Below are 25,404 nucleotides of genomic sequence, written 5' to 3' on the forward strand. Positions count from 1 at the left end.
AGGAAGCATATTTTCCCTTAACCACCAAACACATCTAGTTTCTTCAGCAAGAATGATTCTTTCATTTTATTCTCTGAAGCTGCAGAGAGCTAACATGTTAGCAACCTGAGTTTAAGAGACTCAGTCAGTTATTTTGAACAGAAAACTGTTGTGAAGATGTTTCAGCTTAAAATATTATTGCTTTCAGAGCGCTCCTCTTCCTGGTCTCACACACACTGAGTCTGGGTGGAACCAGCAGCTGCTGAAGCTGGAGGCTGATTGGCTGCAGCCTCTCTGCCCTGACATGTGATTGGTGGATCACAACTCGAGCTTGTTTCTATTCTCGGGAAATGAAACTAACAGTCAGTGCTACTGAGAGCAGAAATGGAGCAGCAGGCGGTTCAGCTGGATCAAGAAACTTTCTCCTGTTCCATCTGTCTGGATCTACTGAAAGATCCAGTGACGACTTCCTGTGGACACAGCTACTGTATGAACTGCATTACAAACTTCTGGGATGAAGGTGAGAAAAAGGAAAACTACCACTGTCCTCAGTGCAGGAAAACCTTCACACAGAAGCCTGACCTGCAGAAAAACACCATGCTAGCAGCTTTAGTGGAGCAGCTGAAGAAGACTGGACTCCAAGCTGCTCCTGCTGACCACTGCTATGCTGGACCTGAAGATGTGGCCTGTGATTCCTGCACTGGGAGAAAACTGAAAGCCATCAAGTCATGTTTATTCTGTCTGGCCTCTTTCTGTGAGAAACACCTTCAGCCTCATTTTGATTCAGCTGCATTCAAGAAACACAAGCTGGTGGAGCCGTCCAAGAACCTCCAGGAGAACATCTGCTCTAAGCATGATGAGGTGATGAAGATCTTCTGCCGCACAGATCAGAAGTGTATCTGCTATCTCTGCACTATGGATGAACATAAAGGCCATGAAACAGTGTCAGCTGCAGCAGAAAGGACTGAGAGGCAGAGAGAGCTGGAGGAGAGACGAGGAAACATCCAGCAGAGAATCCAGGACCAGGAGAAAGATGTGAAGCTGCTTCAACAGGAGGTGGAGGCCATCAATCGCTCTGCTGATAAAACAGTGGAGGACAGTGAGAAGATCTTCACCCAGCTGATCCGTCTCCTCCAGAAAAGAAGCTCTGAGGTGAAGCAGCAGATCAGATCCCAGCAGGAAACTGAAGTGAGTCGAGTCAAAGATGTTCAGGAGAAGCTGGAGCAGGAGATCACTGAGCTGAAGAGGAAAGACGCTGAGCTGGAGCAGCTCTCACACACAGAGGATCACAACCAGTTTATCCTCAACTACCCCTCACTGCCAGCACTCAGTGAGTCTACACACTCATCCAGCATCAACATCCGTCCTCTGAGACACTTTGAGGACTTGACAGCAGCTGTGTCAGAGCTCAGAGACAAACTACAGGACGTCCTGAGAGACTTATGGACAAACATCTCACTGATGGTCACTGAGGTGGATGTTCTATTGTCAGAACCAGAACCAAAGAGCAGAGCTGGATTCTTAAGATATTCATGTAAAATCACTCTGGATCCAAACACAGCAAACACATGGCTGAGACTATCAGAGGGGAACAGGAAGGTGACATGGATGAATAGAAATCAGTCTTATTCTAGTCACCCAGACAGATTCACTGATTATCCTCAGGTTCTGAGTAGAGAGAGTCTGACTGGACCTTGTTACTGGGAGGTTGAAGGGAGCGGGTTAGTTTATGTAGCAGTCGCATACAATAGTATCAGCAGAGCAGGATCGGGTAATGAATGTATTGTTGGAAATAATGATAAATCTTGGGCATTAGATTCTTATCAAAGCAATAGTAATTTTTGGCACAACAACATTCCAACCTCCATCTCAGGTCCAGTTTCCTCCAGAGTCGGAGTGTACCTGGATCACAGAGCAGGTATTCTGTCCTTCTACAGCGTCTCTGAAACCATGACTCTCCTCCACAGAGTCCAGACCAGATTCACTGAACCGCTACTGGCTGGAGTTTTGATTTATGACACTGGATCCTCAGCAGAGTTCTGTAAACCCAGATAGATTTCCTCTTTCCTCTCAGATTGTTGATCAGGGTTCATGGTTCTGATGTCTCTGCTCTGCTGTTCTGATCTTCTTTATTTTTCCGGTTTAGTTCTTTGTGTTACAGGAGCCATAAAGGAAATCACTGCTGATCATTTATTTCATTCTTATGACAGAAATATTTCATGAAAATCTAAACTTCTCTGGACTCTAATGGTTTTCCTTTCATTTTTTTATCCATGTATTTCGATGTTTTATTTGTTGTTAAATCAGTTGAGATCAAAGTGATCTGAACTTGCTTCTGTTTTCTATATTGTGATCCAAAAAACCTGAAACATCAAATCAGAACTGATGCTGTTTTCTTCTCATATTTTTAGATTTAGATCAGAAAAATGTCTGTAGTTCTGTCTCTTTGGACTTCTTCAATAAAGAAACTTGATTACAGAGAAATGTTGAAAGCTTTCTAATCATTATTGTGATAAATTGTATGTTTGGTCGTCTATAGAGCAGAAACTTTTCCTCCAGAGTGTCTTATTTGCTGCTGGAAAAGATCAGATGTTTGGTTTCGTCTTCATTCATCAACAACACTCTGGATCCACCACCACAGAAAGATCCTGGTAGCAGTAATGAAGAGGAGGTTAAAGCTCCTCCACTATCAACATTTGGAAAACTGAGCTTTAAACCTGTGAGAAAGGTTGGAGACGTGTCATAAAACCAGTGGCGATAAAAGTGGGTATGCACTGTAAGCAGAGGGGCGCTGCACTAGAGGGGGCGCAAAAGCCATGTGGGGAATTTTTCTACACTGTAAAATGTAATAAGTTCACTTTACTTAAAAAAAGTTAGGAAACCGATTGCCTCAAAATCTCCAAGTAAAGTAGCTAATTCATTTTAAGGTGTTATAGCTATAAATAACTATGTTTAGACCACTCAGATAATGGCAGTAAATCTGAGTGCCGTTAACTCAAAATCATTAATTGGGTTAACTGTAAAATATTCATTCAGACAACTCATGCAATGGCAGTTAACTTGAGTATAGGTAACTTCTAGATCTAGAATTATAAGACTGGAATATAAAAATAAAGATGACTTACAAAGCATGTCTTGAAGAAGTCTGTGTTCTCATCTCCAAGGATCACAGGAAGGCCACGGAGCACTGCCGTTCGCTTCGCAGTAATATCTGTACTCTGAAAAATCATATCAAACACACACCACTCCTGTGGTAAAGAATAATCAATTAACAGCTCTGCATACACAGTGGGGTTGTGTATTTTGTTCCCAACATGATAATAAAATAATGACCTTGTATCTGAGAAACTCACCTCGGGTCTGACTTGTTGCAGATACGTCTGAAGTTTCTGGCCAACACTTCCCCCCTTGCTCTTGAAAATCTCAAAGAAGTATTTTTCTAGTTCTTAGAAAAATTCTGAACCCAGGTTTTTGCTCGACAAGCGACAGAACTCTGTCAGAATCTGAAAGAAAAGTATGACAAATTAATATTTAACATGTAGAGATGTTGGACCTCTCAGGACTACTTTTCACTAGCAGGACACTGAAACTAATTCTGTAAGTTAACAAGAGATGTGACAAACAATGAATTATATGAGAACTAAAAAACTTGATGCATAAAAGATAGGAAGAGTTTTAAATTACCTGACCATCTGTAAAGCTGGCCACCTTTCCATTATGTCCGTCACTGGACGCTCTAAGTCAACCAACTCTTGTCAACTCTTGTCTTCTCAAGGCCTTGCATTGAAAACCTAACGTTGATTCAACGTCTAAGTCACTGACCACTTTTTGTATAATTTCAATGTCAGGCTTCAACATTGATTCAATATTTCTGCCTAACCATATTTCAACGTTGATTCGCTCATATTTTGCTATCTGGGTTGGGCACGCGCCCATAAAAGACTCACTCCTTTTTTTAAAAATATATTAAGACTACCACTTGTAGTGAACTTGACAACAAAGAAAGAAAAAAGCCTTTCATTGTGTTTGAAAGTTAGTAGGCAAGCTAACGTGGGTTAGCTAACGTGGGTTAGCCTGCCTACTAACTTTCAACCACACTGAAAGGCTTTTTTTTATCCCGCCAACATCTTTATCCTTTTTCCTTTTTTCGTTTTGCGCCCCGGACAGCTTTTTTCTCTGCCGCTCCATCTTGTTGCCACTAAATAAACATATTTTCGACTAACGTTAGTCCCAGGCATCGCTAAATCATTACACATAAAGTTAACCTCAAAACCTGGACTTACGGATGAATTATACGGCCGAGATAACGAATATAAGTTTGCTAAAAACCAGTGGAACTTACCGCGACAAAACTTAGCTGCAGCAACCGCCATATTGTTGACAGTTTGGCGCTTCTTTCAAACACGTCGTCACTCGTCAGTGGCCAACTGCGCATGTGCGTTCAACGAGAGCTGCCGAATGATGCCGAGTTTTCTGCTGGTTATGCAGATGCGTCTTGCTCACTGATAACTCCAAGTTCGGGTTACTTGCTGCTGATGAGTTTGATTACTTGCCTCAGTAGAAAGTTGTCTTTGCTAAGTTTAAGTTAGTATAGTCAACAGAGTAAGCTGGAATGAGTTAAGGTCACTTTTCTTTTAGAGTAAGATATACTATTACATCTTACAGTGTAGTCGGCATTTTCTGTATTTAACAGCTGGATGCATGAAATGATCAGTAATAGAGGAACAGCATTGATTCTCCTGCTGTGATATCACCTGCATTTCCCAAAGCCACCATTAGGCGGCAGCAAAGCTCCCCGTGTCACTCCTCCTCCTCCCTCTTCCTGACCTCGGCAGAAATCTGCAGGACAAAGATCATCAATTAAACTGCAGTAATCTGCAAAAATCTTCAAATATTCTTGATATTTTTTCATGAATCAGTAATTTTACACACACAAAACGGTTCAAATACAGTAGATTGTAGTAGTTAGGGACCAGAACCAACCACAAACAGCTAATATCTGATTTTAGCTGCTGGTTTTAAAAGTTCAAACACCAAATATATTCTCCTGCCAGCGAAGAGAGGATGTGAGCTTCTTACTTTCACATCTAGAAAATCAAATGATATAGAATGCTGAAAATGTGGTTATTAAAGATAAATATTTCTATTGCACCAGATATTTTCTATTAAAAAAAGATTTCAATTTGTTTGTAATAATGTTGGACTGATTAATAAAATGTTTCCATCTGTTGCAAACACCTGTGGACAAGCCTGATTTTTAAATTAGTAGTTGCTGCCCCCTAGTGGTGAAGCTTCTGTCATCATTTGGTTTCAACAATAGAAACTGAGTTGAATAAAACTCACAGAGACGTTGTTGAATCCTGCAGCCATTGGATGGTTTTGTCTTGGAGGAACAGTCACAGGATCCTCCTGAGATACAATTAAATAAAAATCAAACAGGTTTCAAGAGAAAAAGGTGAGAAAAGGTCAAATGATTGGATTTTATTGGGATCTTTTAACTCACTGGAACATATCCTTCGTTACTAATGCCGATAGCGAGCGATGGAGAGTTGGCATCTGGTTTGGTTCGCAGGTAGAAGACGAGCAGAGCGACCAGGGAGCCGATCAGCAGCACCACCACGATCACAGAGGCAGCGACTCCTCCGGCGTTGTCCGGCTTCGAGGCTGAAAGAGAGACGGAAATCATTTACTCCTAGAAAGGCTGAAAAAAACTACAACAAACATGTTGGTGTCTCTTAAACAGGTTAGGATATGTCTGTGGGCTAAACAAAACCTGTTCATTACAATTATTGCACAAAATCATTCTTAGATAATCAGATTTCAGTCTGATCAGTTCTTCCTATTGGAGCTGTTTTAGGGCGTCTTGTCTCTTTAAATCCAAATAAGCTGCTGGCCACGCCCCACAACTCAACGTTTACACTCTCACCTAAAAATGGACATAAACAGATCTGCTGTATTAGAACCACACATCTTTGAAAAGCAGAAGTGGCGACTCCTGCACAACCAACGAGAATGCAGCAAGTGGTTTCTGGATATCAAGTCAACAACAAAACACTTGTCTTTCCCAGCAGCATTTGTACAGCGATAAAACCAGCTATTATTTGTTCAGAGTTAGAATTATTTTATCCAGTTATCTGTTGACAAGGCCAGAATATGTGTATGTGATCTACATCCATCTGACCACAGAGTCTCCAGCAACACTAAGGGCCGGCCACAATATTCTTCCTAATCTTTGACTACATAAGAAAAATAGAGCTATTTCATACCTGGTAGTCAGGTAGACGTGGTTCAATTGGGAACCAACATTTCAACATTTGTTTCATTTTCAGCTGCTGTGGTTTGCTTTCACACTGCATTGTGTCAAACAAACCAAACACACTGAAGAACCTATTAACCTCCTCACATGTGGTGGCGCTACAACAGGAACCACTGAAGGTAACAACACAAAAACCTCTGAAGAAGACACTGAGTGCAACCTCCTTCTTCACAGAAATTAAACAAATGGAGTAGCGTCAGTCGTACCAGTTTCTTTTTGTGTTTGGTAAAAGTCCAAAAGAAATTCCTCCCATTAGCGCTAGACGCTTTGGGTTTGTTTCAAAGGTGGGACCAAGTCAGTGTTTTACAAAACTCAAATCTTTATCCTCAAGTCCCAAGTCAAGTCCCAAGTCCAGAGTTTCCCCCAGTGTATTATAATCCTGGCGGGCCACAAGGCTTTACTTGTACCCCCACCAGGGTTAGCATTGCTTATTTATTACATTTTTTTTATGTTGGCATTTTTGAAGACTTTACAGTCGATGTTGTGATGTTAATCTTCCAATAACACATAATTATCACGGGACACAAAGTATATAGAAAAAAAACATTTTAAAATTGCATTTAAAAATATTGCACAGTCCAGTTAAACTTAGCTGCAAGAATGGTCATACTTAAGCTATAATTTTCCAGAATACAGAGAGGAAAATAAGTATTTGAACACCCTGTGACTTTGCAAGTTCTCCCACTTAGAAATCATGGAGGGGTTTGAAATTTTCACCTTAGGTTCATGTCCACAGTGAGAGACATAATCTAAAGAAATCTGGAAATCCAGGAGTGCGTGTGCTATTATACAGACAAATGGTAACATTTAATCATGTTCCTTGATAATATTAGTTTACAATCATGTTTATTTTATTAAGTATATTTCTTAAGAACAGTTGGGTCCATTAGTATTAATTATCGTATTTTTACCTAAGATGAACCTCATGGTCTTATAAAACTTTAGGTGTAACATTGGCAGGATTATTTTTATGATCTGAACTGTGAGGCTGGGCGTAACCAAGATCTGCTTTGGGTGAACCTGATTGGCTGCAGCCTCTCTGCACTGAAACATGAGACATAAATCAGGTCAAACAGTTTCTGTTTCGAGGAAGTGAAACGCAGACAGTCACTCTGACTGAGAGCAGAAATGGAGCAGAGTCAGCTAAACCGAGAGACTTTCTCCTGTTCAATCTGTCTGGATCTACTGACGGATCCAGTGGCTACTCCCTGTGGACACAGCTACTGTATGAACTGTATTAAAGGTCACTGGGATGAAGAGGATCAGAAAAGAATCCACAGCTGCCCTGAGTGCAGAGAGACCTTCATACCAAGGCCTGTTTTGAAGAAAAACACCATGCTAGCAGCTTTAGTGGAGCAGCTGAAGAAGACTGGACTCCAAGCTGCTCCTGCTGACCACTGTTATGCTGGACCTGAAGATGTGGCCTGTGATTCCTGCACTGGAAGAAAACTGAAAGCCATCAAGTCCTGTTTAGTCTGTCTGGCCTCTTTCTGTGAGAAACACCTTCAGCCTCATCATGATGTGGCTCCTTTAAAGAAACACAAGCTGGTGGAGCCGTCCAAGAACCTCCAGGAGAACATCTGCTCTAAGCATGATAAGTTGTTGGAGGTCTTCTGCCGCACTGATCAGAAGTGTATCTGCTATCTCTGCTCTGTGGATGAACATAAAGGCCATGAAACTGTGTCAGCTGCAGCAGAAAGGACTGAGAGGCAGAGAGAGCTGGAGGAGAGACGAGGAAACATCCAGCAGAGAATCCAGGACCAGGAGAAAGATGTGAAGCTGCTTCAACAGGAGGTGGAGGCCATCAATCGCTCTGCTGATAAAACAGTGGAGGACAGTGAGAAGATCTTCACCCAGCTGATCCGTCTCCTCCAGAAAAGAAGCTCTGAGGTGAAGCAGCAGATCAGATCCCAGCAGGAAACTGAAGTGAGTCGAGTCAAAGATGTTCAGGAGAAGCTGGAGCAGGAGATCACTGAGCTGAAAAGGAAAGACGCTGAGCTGGAGCAGCTCTCACACACAGAGGATCACAACCAGTTTCTCCTCAACTACCCCTCACTGCCAGCACTCAGTGAGTTTACACACTCATCCAGCATCAACATCCGACCTCTGAGACACTTTGAGGACGTGACAGCACCTGTGTCAGAGCTCAGAGACAAACTACAGGACGTCCTGAGAGACTCATGGACAAACATCTCACTGATGGTCACTGGGGTGGATGTTCTACTGTCAGAACCAGAACCAAAGAGCAGAGCTGGATTCTTAAGATATTCATGTGAAATCACTCTGGATCCAAACACAGCAAACCCAAGGCTGAGACTATCAGAGGGGAACAGGAAGGTGACATGGATGAATAGAGATCAGTCTTATTCTAGTCACCCAGACAGATTCACTGATTATCCTCAGGTTCTGAGTAGAGAGAGTCTGACTGGACCTTGTTACTGGGAGGTGGAGAGGAGAGAGGAAGTTTATGTAGCAGTCGCATACAAGAGTATCAGCAGAGCAGGATCGGGTAATGAATGTGGTTTTGGATATAATGATAAATCTTGGTCATTATATTCTTATCAAAACAATAGTGATCTTTGGCACAACAACATTTTAACCTCCATCTCAGGTCCAGTTTCCTCCAGAGTCGGAGTGTACCTGGATCACAGAGCAGGTATTCTGTCCTTCTACAGCGTCTCTGAAACCATGACTCTCCTCCACAGAGTCCAGACCAGATTCACTGAACCGCTACTGGCTGGAGTTGGGATTTATATAACTGGATCCTCAGCAGAGTTCTGTAAACCCAGATAGATTTCCTCTTTCCTCTCAGATTGTTGATCAGGGTTCATGGTTCTGATGTCTCTGCTCTGCTGTTCTGATCTTCTTTATTTTTCCGGTTTAGTTCTTTGTGTTACAGGAGCCATAAAGGAAATCACTGCTGATCATTTATTTCATTCTTATGACAGAAATATTTCATGAAAATCTAAACTTCTCTGGACTCTAATGGTTTTCCTTTCATTTTTTTATCCATGTATTTCGATGTTTTATTTGTTGTTAAATCAGTTGAGATCAAAGTGATCTGAACTTGCTTCTGTTTTCTATATTGTGATCCAAAAACCTGAAACATGAAATCAGAACTGATGCTGTTTTCTTCTCATATTTTTAGATTTAGATCAGAAAAAATGTCTGTAGTTCTGTCTCTTTGGACTTCTTCAATAAAGAAACTTGATTACAGAGAAATGTTGAAAGTTTTCTAATCATTATTGTGATAAATTGTATGTTTGGTCGTCTTTTGAGCAGAAACTTTTCCTCCAGAGTGTCTTATTTGCTGCTGGAAAAGATCAGATGTTTGGTTTCGTCTTCATTCATCAACAACACTCTGGATCCACCACCACAGAAAGATCCTGGTAGCAGTAATGAAGAGGAGGTTAAAGGTCCTCCACTATCAACATTTGGAAAACTGAGCTTTAAACCTGTGAGAAAGGTTGGAGACGTGTCATAAAACCAGTGGCGATAAAAGTGGGTATGCACTGTAAGCAGAGGGGCGCTGCACTAGAGGGGGCGCAAAAGCCATGTGGGAAATTTTTCTAGTCGGCATTTTCTGTATTTAACAGCTGGATGCATGAAATGATCAGTAATAGAGGAACAGCACTGATTCTGCGCCCCCCGCCCTTTGACCCCACCGCCTCTCCCCATACATATACAGGTAGTTTGGGCAGGCGGCCCTTTGAGAAAACGCTGAAGCGTGTTTTTTGTTTTTATTTTAAATTTGAATGGTAGCAATGCACTCGACAACAAGGAGCTAAAGATGGGCGGCAGAAAACAAACTCCAGAACAGAATAAAGAGGGGGAGGGATGAAGATGATGGAGGGATGAAGAAAAGCTTTTCAAAGTGGTTGAAAGACAATAGGTGAGTAAAGTCAGTGTATCAACAGGAGGGCTGTAAATATTCAGGTTAGCTTAAACTAGCCTAAAATGGCAGGTGGCTGTTGTCTTGTTAGGGTTGACAACTTCTTAAATTTCCCAGAGAAGAAATTTGTGAGGAAAAGAGATATTATACAAGATGGGGCCAAAATCACGTTTGCACAGGATCTATCTGCAGAGACGGTGCGGATCAGACGCTGGTTTCACCCGGTGGTGAAGCTGGTTGTTGACATCGGTGCATTCTGCGGATACCAACACAACCCCTGCAAACGTCGGATCCTCCACGGTGGAAAGATCCATCTCTTCTCAACACCTCAAGAAGCTGAACAGTTTTACAAGACTCTTCCAAAATAAACACAGCGGATGCTTTTGGCCAGTGAGTCATGAAAGACAAGCTGGTTAAGAAACAGGTAAACCGATAAGACATTCTAGCTATTCCTGCTCCAATAGAACTGATCAACGATCGGATCATAAGCAGGATAAGTTCTAAGTTAATGGGCAGTTCATATAAACATGGCTGATTGCTGTTATGTGCTCATGTATTCTAAGTCTAATTTGAACTGTTTTTGAATTAATGCTAAAAGTTAAGCCTTAAATAAGTTGTTACCGTTCTATTAAGGGCTAATGGTATTATTTTATTTTTATAGTGGACACTGTGTACGTATATAGACTCACCTGCATTCAGGGCCGTGCAGAGACCTATGGAGGGGCAGGGGCTCAAATTTAAAAAATGGCACATTGAACAAAAACTCCGTACAGCAACACAGCAACAACCCATATTAATCAAGAATCTAATTGGATCCTACTATATCATTGCCATCATGCAGGGAAATGCAAAGCAAATATAATCTATATTTTCCCCAACAGGTATAAAGTTTCTGTTTCTGCTGCTGACAGTCCTGGAGGGCTGAGCTGATCTGAGACTGTAGCTGTTAAACAGACCAGAGGAGAGAAGGTCAAAGGTTATGAAGTTATGAAATAAGCAAAATTGCTGCCATTTTACTAATGAAGCCCTAATAATATCTATTTAACCTCTAGAACAACCTGGCTGCAGACTGATTTATAGATCAAAAGCTCAAAAGGGTTTTAACTCTATATAATAGTTAGATTGTGAGTTTTTTGCTTTTAAAATTACAATTTTCAGGGTCTCTGTGTTTAATTAGTGTTAATCAGCTTCGCCTTGTTGGGTATTTTTATGTTTGTCCGGGTTGTACTGGGAACACGTTTCCACAGCGGGGTGTAAGCAGGGATCAGTAGCAGGGACACGTGATCAGACTGGCCCAGGTGTGCTAACGGTTTAGCCCTGTATGCTTGTCTGATGTTTGTGTCCAGCTTGTCCAGAGTTTTATCACCCCTGGTTGTGCACTTTACGTGTTGATGGAGTTTAGGGAGGACTGATTTCAGATCAGCATGATTAAAGTCCCCAGAGACGATGTGAACAGCCTCGGGGTTCTGGTTCTGGTTGTTGCTGATAGTATCACGCAGGAGTCCCATGGCCGAGCTAGCGTTAGCATCCGGTGCTATGTAAACCGCAGTGAGTAGAATGGAGGTATCGGGGTCTGCATTTAATTGTGATGAACTCCACGCCTGGAGAACAGTGGCTAACAACTACTGTGGAGTTCCTACACCAGCTGTTATTTACATAAACGCATAGTCCACCTCCTCTTTTCTTACCGGAGCTCGCTGATCGGTCCTGTCGGTGTGCTGTGTAGCCTGCTAGCTCGATCTCCGGTCCGGTATGGTTGGATTTAACCACGTCTCCGTGATCAACAGAACGCAGCATTCCCGGATGAGGTTGTGAGTTGCAATCCACAGCTTCCATTCGTCCAGTTTGTTAGCGAGAGACCTCACGTTGGAGAGAAAAATGCTTGGTGGCGGTGGTTTGTGTGGCTGTTTCCTGAGCCTCGCTAACACGCCGCTGCGACACCCCCTCTTTTGTTTACGATCTCTGCGCCGTCGCCCTGTCGTAGATACTGGGATTGTAATCCAGGGAGAGCCCGGTGTCCGAGCAATATCGACCGGAATGTTGTTGTGGACACGGAAAAGCTCCTGAGACAGACTTTCCCCCGATTGCTTGACCAATGGCCAGTAAATGTTGTCGGTTGTAGGTGTTTCTAACCGCGCAAAGTGGAAAAGACGAACTTCGAGTCGGAGAGCACAGAGCCGCTGCGTCTACGCGCGCCGCCATCTTGAGAATATACATTTCTTGCCTCTCTGGATTTACCATCGATAGGAACAGATCAAAATAACAGGCTAACACAACAAATAACTGAGGAGGAGATTAATGAAGCAATTTCAAAAATGAAAGGGAATAAGATGGCAGGTGAGGACGGCTACCCGACGGAGTGGTACAGACACTTCCGGAAATTATTCACCCCTCTGCTTAAGGATTGCTTTAATCATGTACTTTCTGGAGTAGTGATGGGATTTTCGGCTCCTTTTCTAGATGCGGCTCTAATGGCTCTTCTTACTGTGGAGAGCCGGCTCTTTCGGCTCCCCATATATATTTTTGACATTATTAATTAATTAATAGCTTAAACCTAATTTCATAATATTTTCTTTCATTATTGACATTGTTAAGCACTTATGATGAGTAAAAATGCTGCATAACAATGCTATAGCAGTACCGATGCGTGTGATGTCCGCATGTGCCTGTGCAGGTTGTTTGTCCAGCCTGCACGATAGGAAATGCTGACTTTGCACAGTCTGCACTCTGCCCTGGAGCTTGATGTAGCATTAAATGAGTCCAAATCTTGCTCCGTTTTCTGTCACTCATTTATTTTCACCTATTCAGTTCTCACACTGACTCCCCTTCTTTCTGTGCTTCTTGACCGCTGAGTGAGTGTCTGTACATAAACACCTGCCGACGAACGCTATACAGCTTGGCCAATTGCCTGCCGTTTCCACAAAAAAAGTGGAGATAAACGTTTTTTTCAGTGTTTTCCCGCCACATTATTAATTGAAACTATGTGTGATTGGTCAGATGTGTGGAGCACACGCTTGACATGAGGGCAGTGGACCGACCGAGGGAAAAAAACTCTCCGCTCTAGCACTGGCAGAAGAGCAAAACGCGCAAGGAGAGGGAGAAGGAGGGGAGAGACAGCGAGGCACCGCAGGACAAAAAAAAACGATGTGGGGAAAAACTATCGGCTCTGGCACTTGCAGAGCACAAGCACAACGACAGGGAGGCGGAGAGACAGCGATATACTGTAGAAAAAAACCCGGCTCCCAAATAGGATCCTAAAACGGCTCCCATTGTGGAGCCGGTTCCAATCGTTCACTTCAAACAGCCGGCTCCTGGAGCCGGATCGTTCGCGACCGACACATCACTATTCTGGAGGGGAAACACCACCATCTTGGAGAAGAGCGGTGATCTCAGTGATTCCTAAGCCAGGTAAAGATAAAACAGAATGTGGTTCATACAGACCAATATCAGATTTAAACATTGATTACAGGATATTTGCAACAATTGACCTAAAAGGCTGGAATTTATAATCCCTGAAATTACAGACGCAGATCAGACCGGTTTTGTTCAGAACAGGCAAACCCATGACAACGTGAGACGGGCTCTTCACCTCATAGACCCAATGAAAAACACAGAATCGATGGCCGTCAGTTTAGATGCAGAAAAGGCGTTTGACTCGGTGTGTTGGAACTATCTTTATTTGGCTTTGGAAAGATTCGGCTTTAATAGTCAAATTATAGGTTGCTTTCGGTCTCTGTATGCGTCACCCTCTGCCAGGATTAATATTAATGGGGATTTATCAGATAAAATACAACTAGGAAGGGGCTGTCGCCAAGGCTGCCCCCTCAGCCCCACATTGTTTGAGCTTCTCATTGAGCCTCTAGCGCAGGCCATCAGAGAACACAAGGACATTATGGGTGGAACCATTAAAGGCACAATGCACAAGATACGCCTCTACGCTGACGATGTGCTGGTAACGCTAACTAACCCGGAAGTCAGCCTACCTGATCTTATTTCTTTACTCAAGACATTCAGAACTAACTCAGGGTATAAATCAAATCTACAGAAAACACAAGTTCTCACATTTAATTATCAACCGTCACTAAGAATTCAGAAAATGTCCGGGTTCAACTGGCACAACAAACCTATAAAATATCAGGGAGTCAAAAGTCCTGCAGTTATCCAACCTTTTTGAATGCAATTACATCCCACTGACAGTAGAGATTAAGGCGGATCTACAGCGTTGGTCTCTGTTACCCATGAATCTACATAACCAAATAGATAAAATACAGATGAACCTTTTACCAAGGCTTCTTTATCTTCTTCAGGCTCTGCCTATAAAGGTTCCTGACAAACAATTCCACGATTGGGACAGAATAATCTCACATTTTATCTGGGCTAAACAAAAACCGAGACACTGCAACTGTCAAAAGAAAGGGGTGGATGGGCTTTAACACACCTGAGGACTATTACAGAGCAGCGCAGATGAGAGTTAGTTGGTTGGTGTGACCCAACATGTGAAGCTAAATGGAAAGAGATAGAGCCGTCTTACAGGGATATACCTCTACAATCCTGGATCGGAGATCGTTTCCTTATTAAAAAACATATAGATTCTGACCTAATACCCTTGTGGATAAAAATACCGTTGGACATATGGCATAAAATATTAAAGCAAGTAAAGATTGAAAGAAATGCTCGAATTTTAAGATGGCCTGCTTATGATAGAGATTTTCTCCCTGCAAGAATGGATAAGAGATTTACACAGTGGTCACAAAAAGGCTTAACAAGTTACTGGAAGATTACAAAGAATAGTGAATTAAAAAGTTTTAAACAACTTCAAGATAACTACAACCTGGAAAAATGTGACTTTTTTAGATACCTCCAGCTAAGACACCACTACAATAAAAGTATAAAATATTTGGAGGAGGACGAGACAGGTATTCTTAAAATCCTATTAGACTGGAGCAACGGAAGACCTCCCAAAAAAACAATATCCAAACTATACTCATGTCTACAAACGGAGAGAAAATGTAATACAACATATATTAAGGTTAAATGGGAAAAAGGAGCCAAAATAACAATAACTGAGGATGTTTGGTTAAATAAATGCAATTCTGTGATTCACACATCAAGTTCTGGCCTGTGGAAGGAATTTTCCTGGAAATGCATGGTACGTTTTTTTGTTACATCTTACATTAAAAGTAAACATTGTAATGATACTGAAAAGGCAAAATGTTGGAGGAACTGTGGGAATGTGTCTGCAGGACATTTTCATGTCTTCTAGGAATGTATTAAGATCGCCCCCTATTGGTCAGAAGTGATAAGAGAAATCAATACTAAAATGGACTTAAATTTACGCTGTGATTTTACTGTGGTTTTCCTGGTAATTTACCTCAGGAACTGAAGAAATCTGATAGATATCTCCTACTAATATGCAGGTGCAAAGAAGGCTGTAACTCACAGGTGGCTTGAAGTGGAACAACCATCATGTTTGGACTGGAAGGACATAATAGAGGAAATTCACGCAATGGAGAGACTAACTTTTTCATTAAGACTTGCCTCTTATAGATACAATAAACACTGGAAGAAATGGATCATCCATCAGAGCTTGACACCAACTGTATAATTAATGTAATTAAGCTCATTTCAATTTTTTATGTTGATTGTTACTCAACTGCTCCTGTCAAATTAGTTAGAAGGAAGTCTAACTGTTCAATGTATGTATGTGTATCTCTAAAACTGCTAAAATAACAAAAATAAAGTTAAAAAAAGAAAAAAGTAAAAAAAGATCCAATTTGCTAACTTTAGGAGCTTGTTTGGAGGGAAAAAAGAAAAAAGCCTAAACTATCAGAAGAGAAACTTTTTGGATCATAATTGGTGTATTTAATATGTTTAATAAAATAATTAAAAGCAGTTTTGGGTACACCAAAGTTTGCTTTTGAGTAAAAGCTCCTATTTACTATCAAATAATATAGAATGCTGAAAATATGGTTATTAAAGACAAATATTTCTATTGCACCAGATATTTTCTATTAAAAAAAGATTTCAATTTGTTTGTAATAATGTTGGACTGATTAATAAAATGTTTCCATCTGTTGCAAACACCTGTGGACAAGCCTGATTTTTAAATTAATAGTTGCTGCCCCCTAGTGGTGAAGCTTCTGTCATCATTTGGTTTCAACAATAGAAACTGAGTTGAATAAAACTCACAGAGACGTTGTTGAATCCTGCAGCCATTGGATGGTTTTGTCTTGGAGGAACAGTCACAGGATCCTCCTGAGATACAATTAAATAAAAATCAAACAGGTTTCAAGAGAAAAAGGTGAGAAAAGGTCAAATGATTGGATTTTATTGGGATCTTTTAACTCACTGGAACATATCCTTCGTTACTAATGCCGATAGCGAGCGATAGAGAGTTGGCATCTGGTTCGGTTCGCAGGTAGAAGACGAGCAGAGCGACCAGGGTGCCGATCAGCAGCACCACCACGATCACAGAGGCAGCGACTCCTCCGGCGTTGTCCGGCTTCGAGGCTGAAAGAGAGACGGAAATCATTTATTCCTAGAAAGGCTGAAAAAAACTACAACAAACATGTTGGTGTCTCTTAAACAGGTTAGGATATGTCTGTGGGCTAAACAAAACCTGTTCATTACAATTTTAGCACAAAATCATTCTTAGATAATCAGATTTCAGTCTGATCAGTTCTTCCTATTTGAGCTGTTTTAGGGCGTCTTGTCTCTTTAAATCCAAATAAGCTGCTGGCCACGCCCCACAACTCAACGTTTACACTCTCACCTAAAAATGGACATAAACAGATCTGCTGTATTAGAACCACACATCTTTGAAAAGCAGAAGTGGCGACTCCTGCACAACCAACGAGAATGCAGCAAGTGGTTTCTGGGTATCAAGTCAACAACAAAACACTTGTCTTTCCCAGCAGCATTTGTACAGCAATAAAACCAGCTATTATTTGTTCAGAGTTAGAATTATTTTATCCAGTTATCTGTTGACAAGGCCAGAATATGTGTATGTGATCTACATCCATCTGACCACAGAGTCTCCAGCAACACTAAGGGCCGGCCACAATATTCTTCCTAATCTTTGACTACATAAGAAAAATAGAGCTATTTCATACCTCGTAGTCAGGTAGACGTGGTTCAATTGGGAACCAACATTTCAACATTTGTTTCATTTCAGCTGCTGTGGTTTGCTTTCACACTGCATTGTGTCAAACAAACCAAACACACTGAAGAACCTATTAACCTCCTCACATGTGGTGGCGCTACAACAGGAACCACTGAAGGTAACAACACAAAAACCTCTGAAGAAGACACTGAGTGCAACCTCCTTCTTCACAGAAATTAAACAAATGGAGTAGCGTCAGTCGTACCAGTTTCTTTTTGTGTTTGGTAAAAGTCCAAAAGAAATTCCTCCCATTAGCGCTAGACGCTTTGCGATTGTTTCAAAGGTGGGACCAAGTCAGTGTTTTACAATATTCAAATCTTTATCCTCAAGTCCCAAGTCAAGTCCCAAGTCCAGAGTTTCCCCCAGTGTATTATAATCCTGGCGGGCCACCAGGCTTTACTTGTGCCCCCACCAGGCTAAGCATTGCTTATTTATTAAATTTTTTTTATGTTGGCATTTTTTAACACTTTACAGTCGATGTTCTGATGTTAATCTTCCAATATCACATAATTATCGAGGGATATTTTCAAATTTCCTGTCAACTTTAAACATTTTTTAACTCAAAATCACGACGGGCCGCTGGATGAATGACTGCCAAGCGCCCAACTACCAGGCTTAGCAAGTTTTCTGGGGAAAACCTTGAAGTCCAAAAGTCTGAAGCTTTTAATTTCAAGTCATTTTGAATCTTTTTTTTAACAATGTTGCAGTTAAATGTTAAATATAAATAATAGGCCATGTTCTCGTTTATTCATCTCAAATCTTGATAGAACATGTGCAGAACACAAAGTATATAAAACACCATTTTAAAATTGCATTTAAAAATATTGCACAGTCCAGTTAAACTTAGCTGCAAGAATGGTCATACTTAAGCTATAATTTTCCAGAATACAGAGAGGAAAATAAGTATTTGAACACCCTGTGACTTTGCAAGTTCTCCCACTTAGAAATCATGGAGGGGTTTGAAATTTTCACCTTAGGTTCATGTCCACAGTGAGAGGCATAATCTAAAGAAATCTGGAAATCCAGGAGTGCATGTGCTATTATACAGACAAATGGTAACATTTAATCATGTTCCTTGATAATATTAGTTTGCAATCATGTTTACTTTATTAAGTATATTTCTTAAGAACAGTTGGGCCCATTAGTATTAATTATCGTCTTTTTTACCTAAGATGAACCTCATGGTCTTATAAAACCTTAGGTGTAACATTGGCAGGATTATTTTTATGATCTGTACTGTGAGGCTGGGCGTAACCAAGATCTGCTTTGGGTGAACCTGATTGGCTGCAGCCTCTCTGCACTGAAACATGAGACATAAATCAGTTCAAACCAGTTTCTGTTACAAGGAAGTGCAACGCAGACAGTCACTCTGACTGACAGCAGAAATGGAGCAGAGTCAGCTAAACCGAGAGACTTTCTCCTGTTCAATCTGTCTGGATCTACTGACGGATCCAGTGGCTACTCCCTGTGGACACAGCTACTGTATGAACTGTATTAAAGGTCACTGGGATGAAGAGGATCAGAAAACAATCCACAGCTGCCCTGAGTGCAGAGAGACCTTCATACCAAGGCCTGTTTTGAAAAAAAACACCCTGCTAGCAGCTTTAGTGGAGCAGCTGAAGAAGACTGGACTCCAAGCTGCTCCTGCTGACCACAGTTATGCTGGACCTGAAGATGTGGCCTGTGATTCCTGCACTGGAAGAAAACTGAAAGCTATCAAGTCCTGTTTAGTCTGTCTGGCCTCTTTCTGTGAGAAACACCTTCAGCCTCATTTTGATTCAGTTGCATTTAAGAAACACAAGCTGGTGGAGCCGTCCAAGAACCTCCAGGAGAACATCTGCTCTAAGCATGATAAGTTGTTGGAGGTCTTCTGCCGCACTGATCAGAAGTGTATCTGTTATCTCTGCATTATGGATGAACATAAAGGCCATGAAACAGTGTCAGCTGCAGCAGAAAGGACTGAGAGGCACAGAGAGCTGGAGGAGAGACGAGGAAACATCCAGCAGAGAATCCAGGACCAGGAGAAAGATGTGAAGCTGCTTCAACAGGAGGTGGAGGCCATCAATCGCTCTGCTGATAAAACAGTGGAGGACAGTGAGAAGATCTTCACTGAGCTGATCCGTCTCCTCCAGAAAAGAAGATCTGAGGTGAAGCAGCAGATCAGATCCCAGCAGGAAACTGAAGTGAGTCGAGTCAAAGATGTTCAGGAGAAGCTGGAGCAGGAGATCACTGAGCTAAAGAGGAAAGACGCTGAGCTGGAGCAGCTCTCACACACAGAGGATCACAACCAATTTCTCCTCAACTACCCCTCACTGCCAGCACTCAGTGAGTCTACACACTCATCCAGCATCAACATCCGTCCTCTGAGACACTTTGAGGACGTGACAGCAGCTGTGTCAGAGCTCAGAGACAAACTGCAGGACGTCCTGAGAGACTCATGGACAAACATCTCACTGATGGTCACTGAGGTGGATGTTCTACTGTCAGAACCAGAACCAGAACCAGAACCAAAGAGCAGAGCTGGATTCTTAAGATATTCATGTGAAATCACTCTGGATCCAAACACAGCACACACATGGCTGAGACTATCAGAGGGGAACAGGAAGGTGACAAGGATGATTAAAGATCAGACTTATTCTAGTCACCCAGACAGATTCACTGGATATTTTCAGGTTCTGAGTAGAGAGAGTCTGACTGGACCTTGTTACTGGGAGGTTGAAGGGAGAGGAGAACCAGTTTCTGTAGCAGTCGCATACAAGAGTATCAGCAGAGCAGGATGGGGTGATGAATGTAAATTTGGATATAATGATAAATCTTGGGCATTATATTCTTATCAAAACAAATGTACATTTTGGCACAACAACATTTTAACCTCCATCTCAGGTCCAGTTTCCTCCAGAGTCGGAGTGTACCTGGATCACAGAGCAGGTATTCTGTCCTTCTACAGCGTCTCTGAAACCATGACTCTCCTCCACAGAGTCCAGACCAGATTCACTGAACCGCTACTAGCTGGAGTTTGGATTTATGACACTGGATCCTCAGCAGAGTTCTGTAAACCCAGATAGATTTCCTCTTTCCTCTCAGATTGTTGATCAGGGTTCATGGTTCTGATGTCTCTGCTCTGCTGTTCTGATCTTCTTTATTTTTCCGGTTTAGTTCTTTGTGTTACAGGAGCCATAAAGGAAATCACTGCTGATCATTTATTTCATTCTTATGACAGAAATATTTCATGAAAATCTAAACTTCTCTGGACTCTAATGGTTTTCCTTTCATTTTTTTATCCATGTATTTCGATGTTTTATTCGTTGTTAAATCAGTTGAGATCAAAGTGATCTGAACTTGCTTCTGTTTTCTATATTGTGATCCAAAAAACCTGAAACATCAAATCAGAACTGATGCTGTTTTCTTCTCATATTTTTAGATTTAGATCAGAAAAATGTCTGTAGTTCTGTCTCTTTGGACTTCTTCAATAAAGAAACTTGATTACAGAGAAATGTTGAAAGTTTTCTAATCATTATTGTGATAAATTGTATGTTTGGTCGCCTATTGAGCAGAAACATTTCCTCCAGAGTGTCTTATTTGCTGCTGGAAAAGATCAGATGTTTGGTTTTAAACCTATTTAACACAAATTAAAGTCATTCAGCGGTGAGGATGGAGAGAAAGAAGAGAAGATGAATCAGTACAGACAGGGGAAGGCAACAGGTTAATCTGATATCAGGTGGAAGTGAGGGAACAGCTACTTAATCCCAAGAAATAATTTTTAAACATTATTTTTAAAAACTGTATTAAGATCTGTAACTTTTACAACTAATGTATAATGCTTTTCTGACCATGTGACTTAGTGGAGGCGCCAAAGATGAGGGTTGAAGGAGACAGACATGAGGTCAGTATCTGTTGTAGAGGAGACAAGTGATGACATCAGGGAGGAACAATTAAATTAGGGAGGCAACAAAAACCTAAATACCATGATGGGCTGAATTTAATTACTATATTTTATAAATACATGAATAAGGCAGAGCTTTATGGACACATTAAACATGTGCTGACATGTTTGCATTCACCTCAGAAAGAATGTAGCTGAGCATAAAACCCAGAAGAACCAGTCAGATGTTGAACCTTGAATTAAATGATTCTCTGAAAACTAAATGCAGAAATAGACCTCTGTCTCATATCTGGCAGTAGAACTACTAAATGCTGTTTTGTTAAAGTTTTACAGATTTATAAAAAGACGGATTACAAACTGATATGAACACGATGCAAACATTGGACTCTCTGCAGTGTGTTGTCATTACAGAGCAGTTAGGAAACAGGAAGCATATTTTCCCTTAACCACCAAACACATCTAGTTTCTTCAGCAAGAATGATTCTTTCATTTTATTCTCTGAAGCTGCAGAGAGCTAACATGTTAGCAACCTGAGTTTAAGAGACTCAGTCAGTTATTTTGAACAGAAAACTGTTGTGAAGATGTTTCAGCTTAAAATATTATTGCTTTCAGAGCGCTCCTCTTCCTGGTCTCACACACAGTGAGTCTCGGTGGAGCCAGCAGCTGCTGAAGCTGGAAGCTGATTGGCTGCAGCCTCTCTGCCCTGGCATGTGATTGGTGGATCACAACTCGAGCTTGTTTTTTGTTCTCAGGAAATGAAACTAACAGTCAGTGCTACTGAGAGCAGAAATGGAGCAGCAGGCGGTTCAGGTGGATCGAGAAACTTTCTCCTGTTCCATCTGTCTGGATCTACTGAAAGATCCAGTGACTACTCCCTGTGGACACAGCTACTGTATGAACTGCATTACAAAGTTCTGGGATGAAGGTGAGAAAAAGGAAAACTACCACTGTCCTCAGTGCAGCACAACCTTCACACAGAAGCCTGACCTGCAGAAAAACACCATGCTAGCAGCTTTAGTGGAGCAGCTGAAGAAGACTGGACTCCAAGCTGCTCCTGCTGACCACAGTTATGCTGGACCTGAAGATGTGGCCTGTGATTCCTGCACTGGAAGAAAACTGAAAGCCTTCAAGTCCTGTTTAGTCTGTCTGGCCTCTTTCTGTGAGAAACACCTTCAGCCTCATTTTGTTTCAGTTGCATTTAAGAAACACAAGCTGGTGGAGCCGTCCAAGAACCTCCAGGAGAACATCTGCTCTAAGCATGATGAGGTGATGAAGATGTTCTGCCTCACTGATCAGAAGTGTATCTGCTATCTCTGCTCTGTGGATGAACATAAAGGCCATGAAACTGTGTCAGCTGCAGCAGAAAGGACTGAGAGGCAGAGAGAGCTGGAGGAGAGACGAGGAAACATCCAGCAGAGAATCCAGGACCAGGAGAAAGATGTGAAGCTGCTTCAACAGGAGGTGGAGGCCATCAATCGCTCTGCTGATAAAACAGTGGAGGACAGTGAGAAGATCTTCACCCAGCTGATCCGTCTCCTCCAGAAAAGAAGCTCTGAGGTGAAGCAGCAGATCAGATCCCAGCAGGAAACTGAAGTGAGTCGAGTCAAAGATGTTCAGGAGAAGCTGGAGCAGGAGATCACTGAGCTGAAGAGGAAAGACGCTGAGCTGGAGCAGCTCTCACACACAGAGGATCACAACCAGTTTCTCCTCAACTACCCCTCACTGCCAGCACTCAGTGAGTCTACACACTCATCCAGCATCAACATCCGTCCTCTGAGACACTTTGAGGACTTGACAGCAGCTGTATCAGAGCTCAGAGACAAACTACAGGACGTCCTGAAAGACTCATGGACAAACATCTCACTGATGGTCACTGGGGCGGATGTTCTACTGTCACAACCAGAACCAGAACCAAAGAGCAGAGCTGGATTCTTAAGATATTCATGTGAAATCACTCTGGATCCAAACACAGCAAACACATGGCTGAGACTATCAGAGGGGAACAGGAAGGTGACAGTAATGGATCATTATCTGTCTTATTCTAGTCACCCAGACAGATTCACTGGATATTTTCAGGTTCTGAGTAGAGAGAGTCTGTCTGGACGTTGTTACTGGGAAGTGAAGTGGAGAGGGGAACCAGTTTCTGTAGCAGTCGCATACAATAGTATCAGTAGGGTAGGATCGGGTAATGAATGTGCTTTTGGATATAATGATAAATCTTGGGCATTGCATTGTTACCAAAGCAATAGTAATTTTTGGCAAAACAACATTTCAACCTCCATCTCAGGTCCAGTTTCCTCCAGAGTCGGAGTGTACCTGGATCACAGAGCAGGTATTCTGTCCTTCTACAGCGTCTCTGAAAGCATGACTCTCCTCCACAGAGTCCAGACCAGATTCACTGAACCGCTACTGGCTGGAGTTTCGCTTGCAGAATCTGCTGAGTTCTGCAAACTTAAATAACAAGATTGTCTTACTTTATTGCTCTGTTATTGGGTCTCTGGTGTCAATATCTGTTCATGTGTTTGACCAGGAATGTAATTGATCATGTTTTTGTGTAATATTCATATTGATTTATTTCTTATTTCTCTATTGGATTGTATTCTTATTTCTCTGTTTGTCCACTTCCTGCTTTTGAAGTGGTCTCTGGCCCGCCTGGTGTTCACATATGCATTTAGACCACACCAGATTTCACTTCAACCGAACCAAGAATGAGGTTTGTAGGTGGATCAGGATTCAATTGCAAAAAGTTCTCCAAACAAATCAGACTTTCTAGGCAAAAGAGCCAAAGTCTCATTAAAGTGGACTGAACAGGGTTAATGTGAACGGAAATATTTGTAGCCTACTCCTTTAAAATATTTTTGTGCCTACATTTCATAATTATATAAATTACTTGTGTGACCATGTCTAACGTGTGCTACAGCTTTGTGCATCTTTAAAATATTATTTTGTTCATATATCAGCCTTTGTGGAACTTCTCACTATAAATAAATACGATGTGAACAAACCAGACCATAATGTAACTTGATCTATAGACAGAAATATCAGATGTATCAGACAGTTTAGTGAAGGTTGTTCTTTAAGTTACTCATAAACAGTGGTGGGAAGTAACGAAGTACAAGTACTTCGTTACTGTACTTAAGTACAATTTTCATGTATCTGTACTTTACTTAAGTAGATTTAATAATGGGTACTTTCTACTTTTACTCCACTACATTTTACAGTAAGTATCTGTACTTTCTACTTCACTACATTTCTACAAAAGTGTCGCGTTACTCGTTACATCCAAGTCGCACTGCTCTCTTTTTGTCCGTTAAAATATGAAGTTCAGGGACTTTAAGGTGGCGCCGTAAAATCCAAGCAATAACGTGACTTAGTGTCTGTTGTCACCCATCGCCTCCCCCTTTACTAGCACGCGGAGCTCCAGACATGCGCAGTGGTTTCCTCTGAGCGGGAGAAGATGTCTAACTAATCGATAGTAGCTGCATAAATCATAAGATATGACGACATGTAAAACCAGCAGCGCTTCGCTTTCACAGACGGTGGGACTTTGTCCAACTTTTAGCGTCACTTGGAAGGAAAGCTTAAAGAAAGGTAAGATCTGTGGACGTGATGCTAGCAAAGCTAGCTGTACTGAGACACATGTTGCATCTGCGATGAAAAAAAGTTGTCACTCATGCGCTGAATTATTGTGTGGATTCAGGAACGATCCGATTCTTCTGGACGGATCTTTACTAAGGTTGATGGGACTGAAGCCTCACTGAGAGCCGTTCTTTGTTCTTGTATACACTGCAATAGCTATATATAGCTATATATATATGTATATATATACACACACACACACATATTTATTTAATTGCCGAATAAGTAAAAGTTGAACGTATGAACACAGAGCATGCTCATTGATTGATTTTGTCTCCTGTCATGGTGGCAAACATGCAGTGGGAGGGAGGATGAGAACAGTCATGGTGCTCCTTCTGCTTGTTGCGCCGTTGGACAGTGTTCATAGTGTTGTTGTAATGTTACAATTACAACTGTAATTGTAACATAGCAATTACAGTTAATTGCTATGTTTCATGGTTTAATGGTGCAGACAGTTGTGGTTTCTGACATGGGCAATATGGGCAACCGCCCAGGGCGTTATTTTTATAGGGATGGCAGGCGACCTCTGCGGA

General features: G+C 41.6%; 4 protein-coding genes across 4 annotated transcripts; all 4 read left to right on the plus strand.

The window, feature by feature from the left end:
- The first annotated feature begins 329 nt into the window (after nt 1–329).
- LOC102221711 (E3 ubiquitin/ISG15 ligase TRIM25-like) lies at nt 330–2,457 on the plus strand. Its single transcript, XM_005817330.2, has one exon. The coding sequence runs from the start codon at nt 364–366 to the stop codon at nt 2,032–2,034; it is 1,671 nt and encodes a 556-aa protein (XP_005817387.2). The 5' UTR covers nt 330–363; the 3' UTR covers nt 2,035–2,457.
- A 4,866-nt stretch (nt 2,458–7,323) lies between these two features.
- LOC102222756 (tripartite motif-containing protein 16-like) lies at nt 7,324–9,517 on the plus strand. The gene has a single exon (XM_005817524.2). It carries the CDS (start codon nt 7,424–7,426, stop codon nt 9,086–9,088), a length of 1,665 nt encoding a protein of 554 aa, XP_005817581.2. The 5' UTR covers nt 7,324–7,423; the 3' UTR covers nt 9,089–9,517.
- A 9,193-nt stretch (nt 9,518–18,710) lies between these two features.
- Nucleotides 18,711–20,846, plus strand: LOC106700460 (E3 ubiquitin/ISG15 ligase TRIM25-like). Its single transcript, XM_014475897.2, has one exon. The coding sequence runs from the start codon at nt 18,735–18,737 to the stop codon at nt 20,412–20,414; it is 1,680 nt and encodes a 559-aa protein (XP_014331383.2). The 5' UTR covers nt 18,711–18,734; the 3' UTR covers nt 20,415–20,846.
- Nucleotides 20,847–22,021: 1,175 nt separating this feature from the next.
- Nucleotides 22,022–24,135, plus strand: LOC102224723 (tripartite motif-containing protein 16-like). Its single transcript, XM_023338254.1, has one exon. It carries the CDS (start codon nt 22,022–22,024, stop codon nt 23,690–23,692), a length of 1,671 nt encoding a protein of 556 aa, XP_023194022.1. The 3' UTR covers nt 23,693–24,135.
- The last annotated feature ends 1,269 nt before the right edge of the window (nt 24,136–25,404 follow it).

The sequence above is a fragment of the Xiphophorus maculatus genome, chromosome 8 (assembly GCF_002775205.1).
Source record: "Xiphophorus maculatus strain JP 163 A chromosome 8, X_maculatus-5.0-male, whole genome shotgun sequence".
Lineage (NCBI taxonomy): Eukaryota > Metazoa > Chordata > Actinopteri > Cyprinodontiformes > Poeciliidae > Xiphophorus > Xiphophorus maculatus.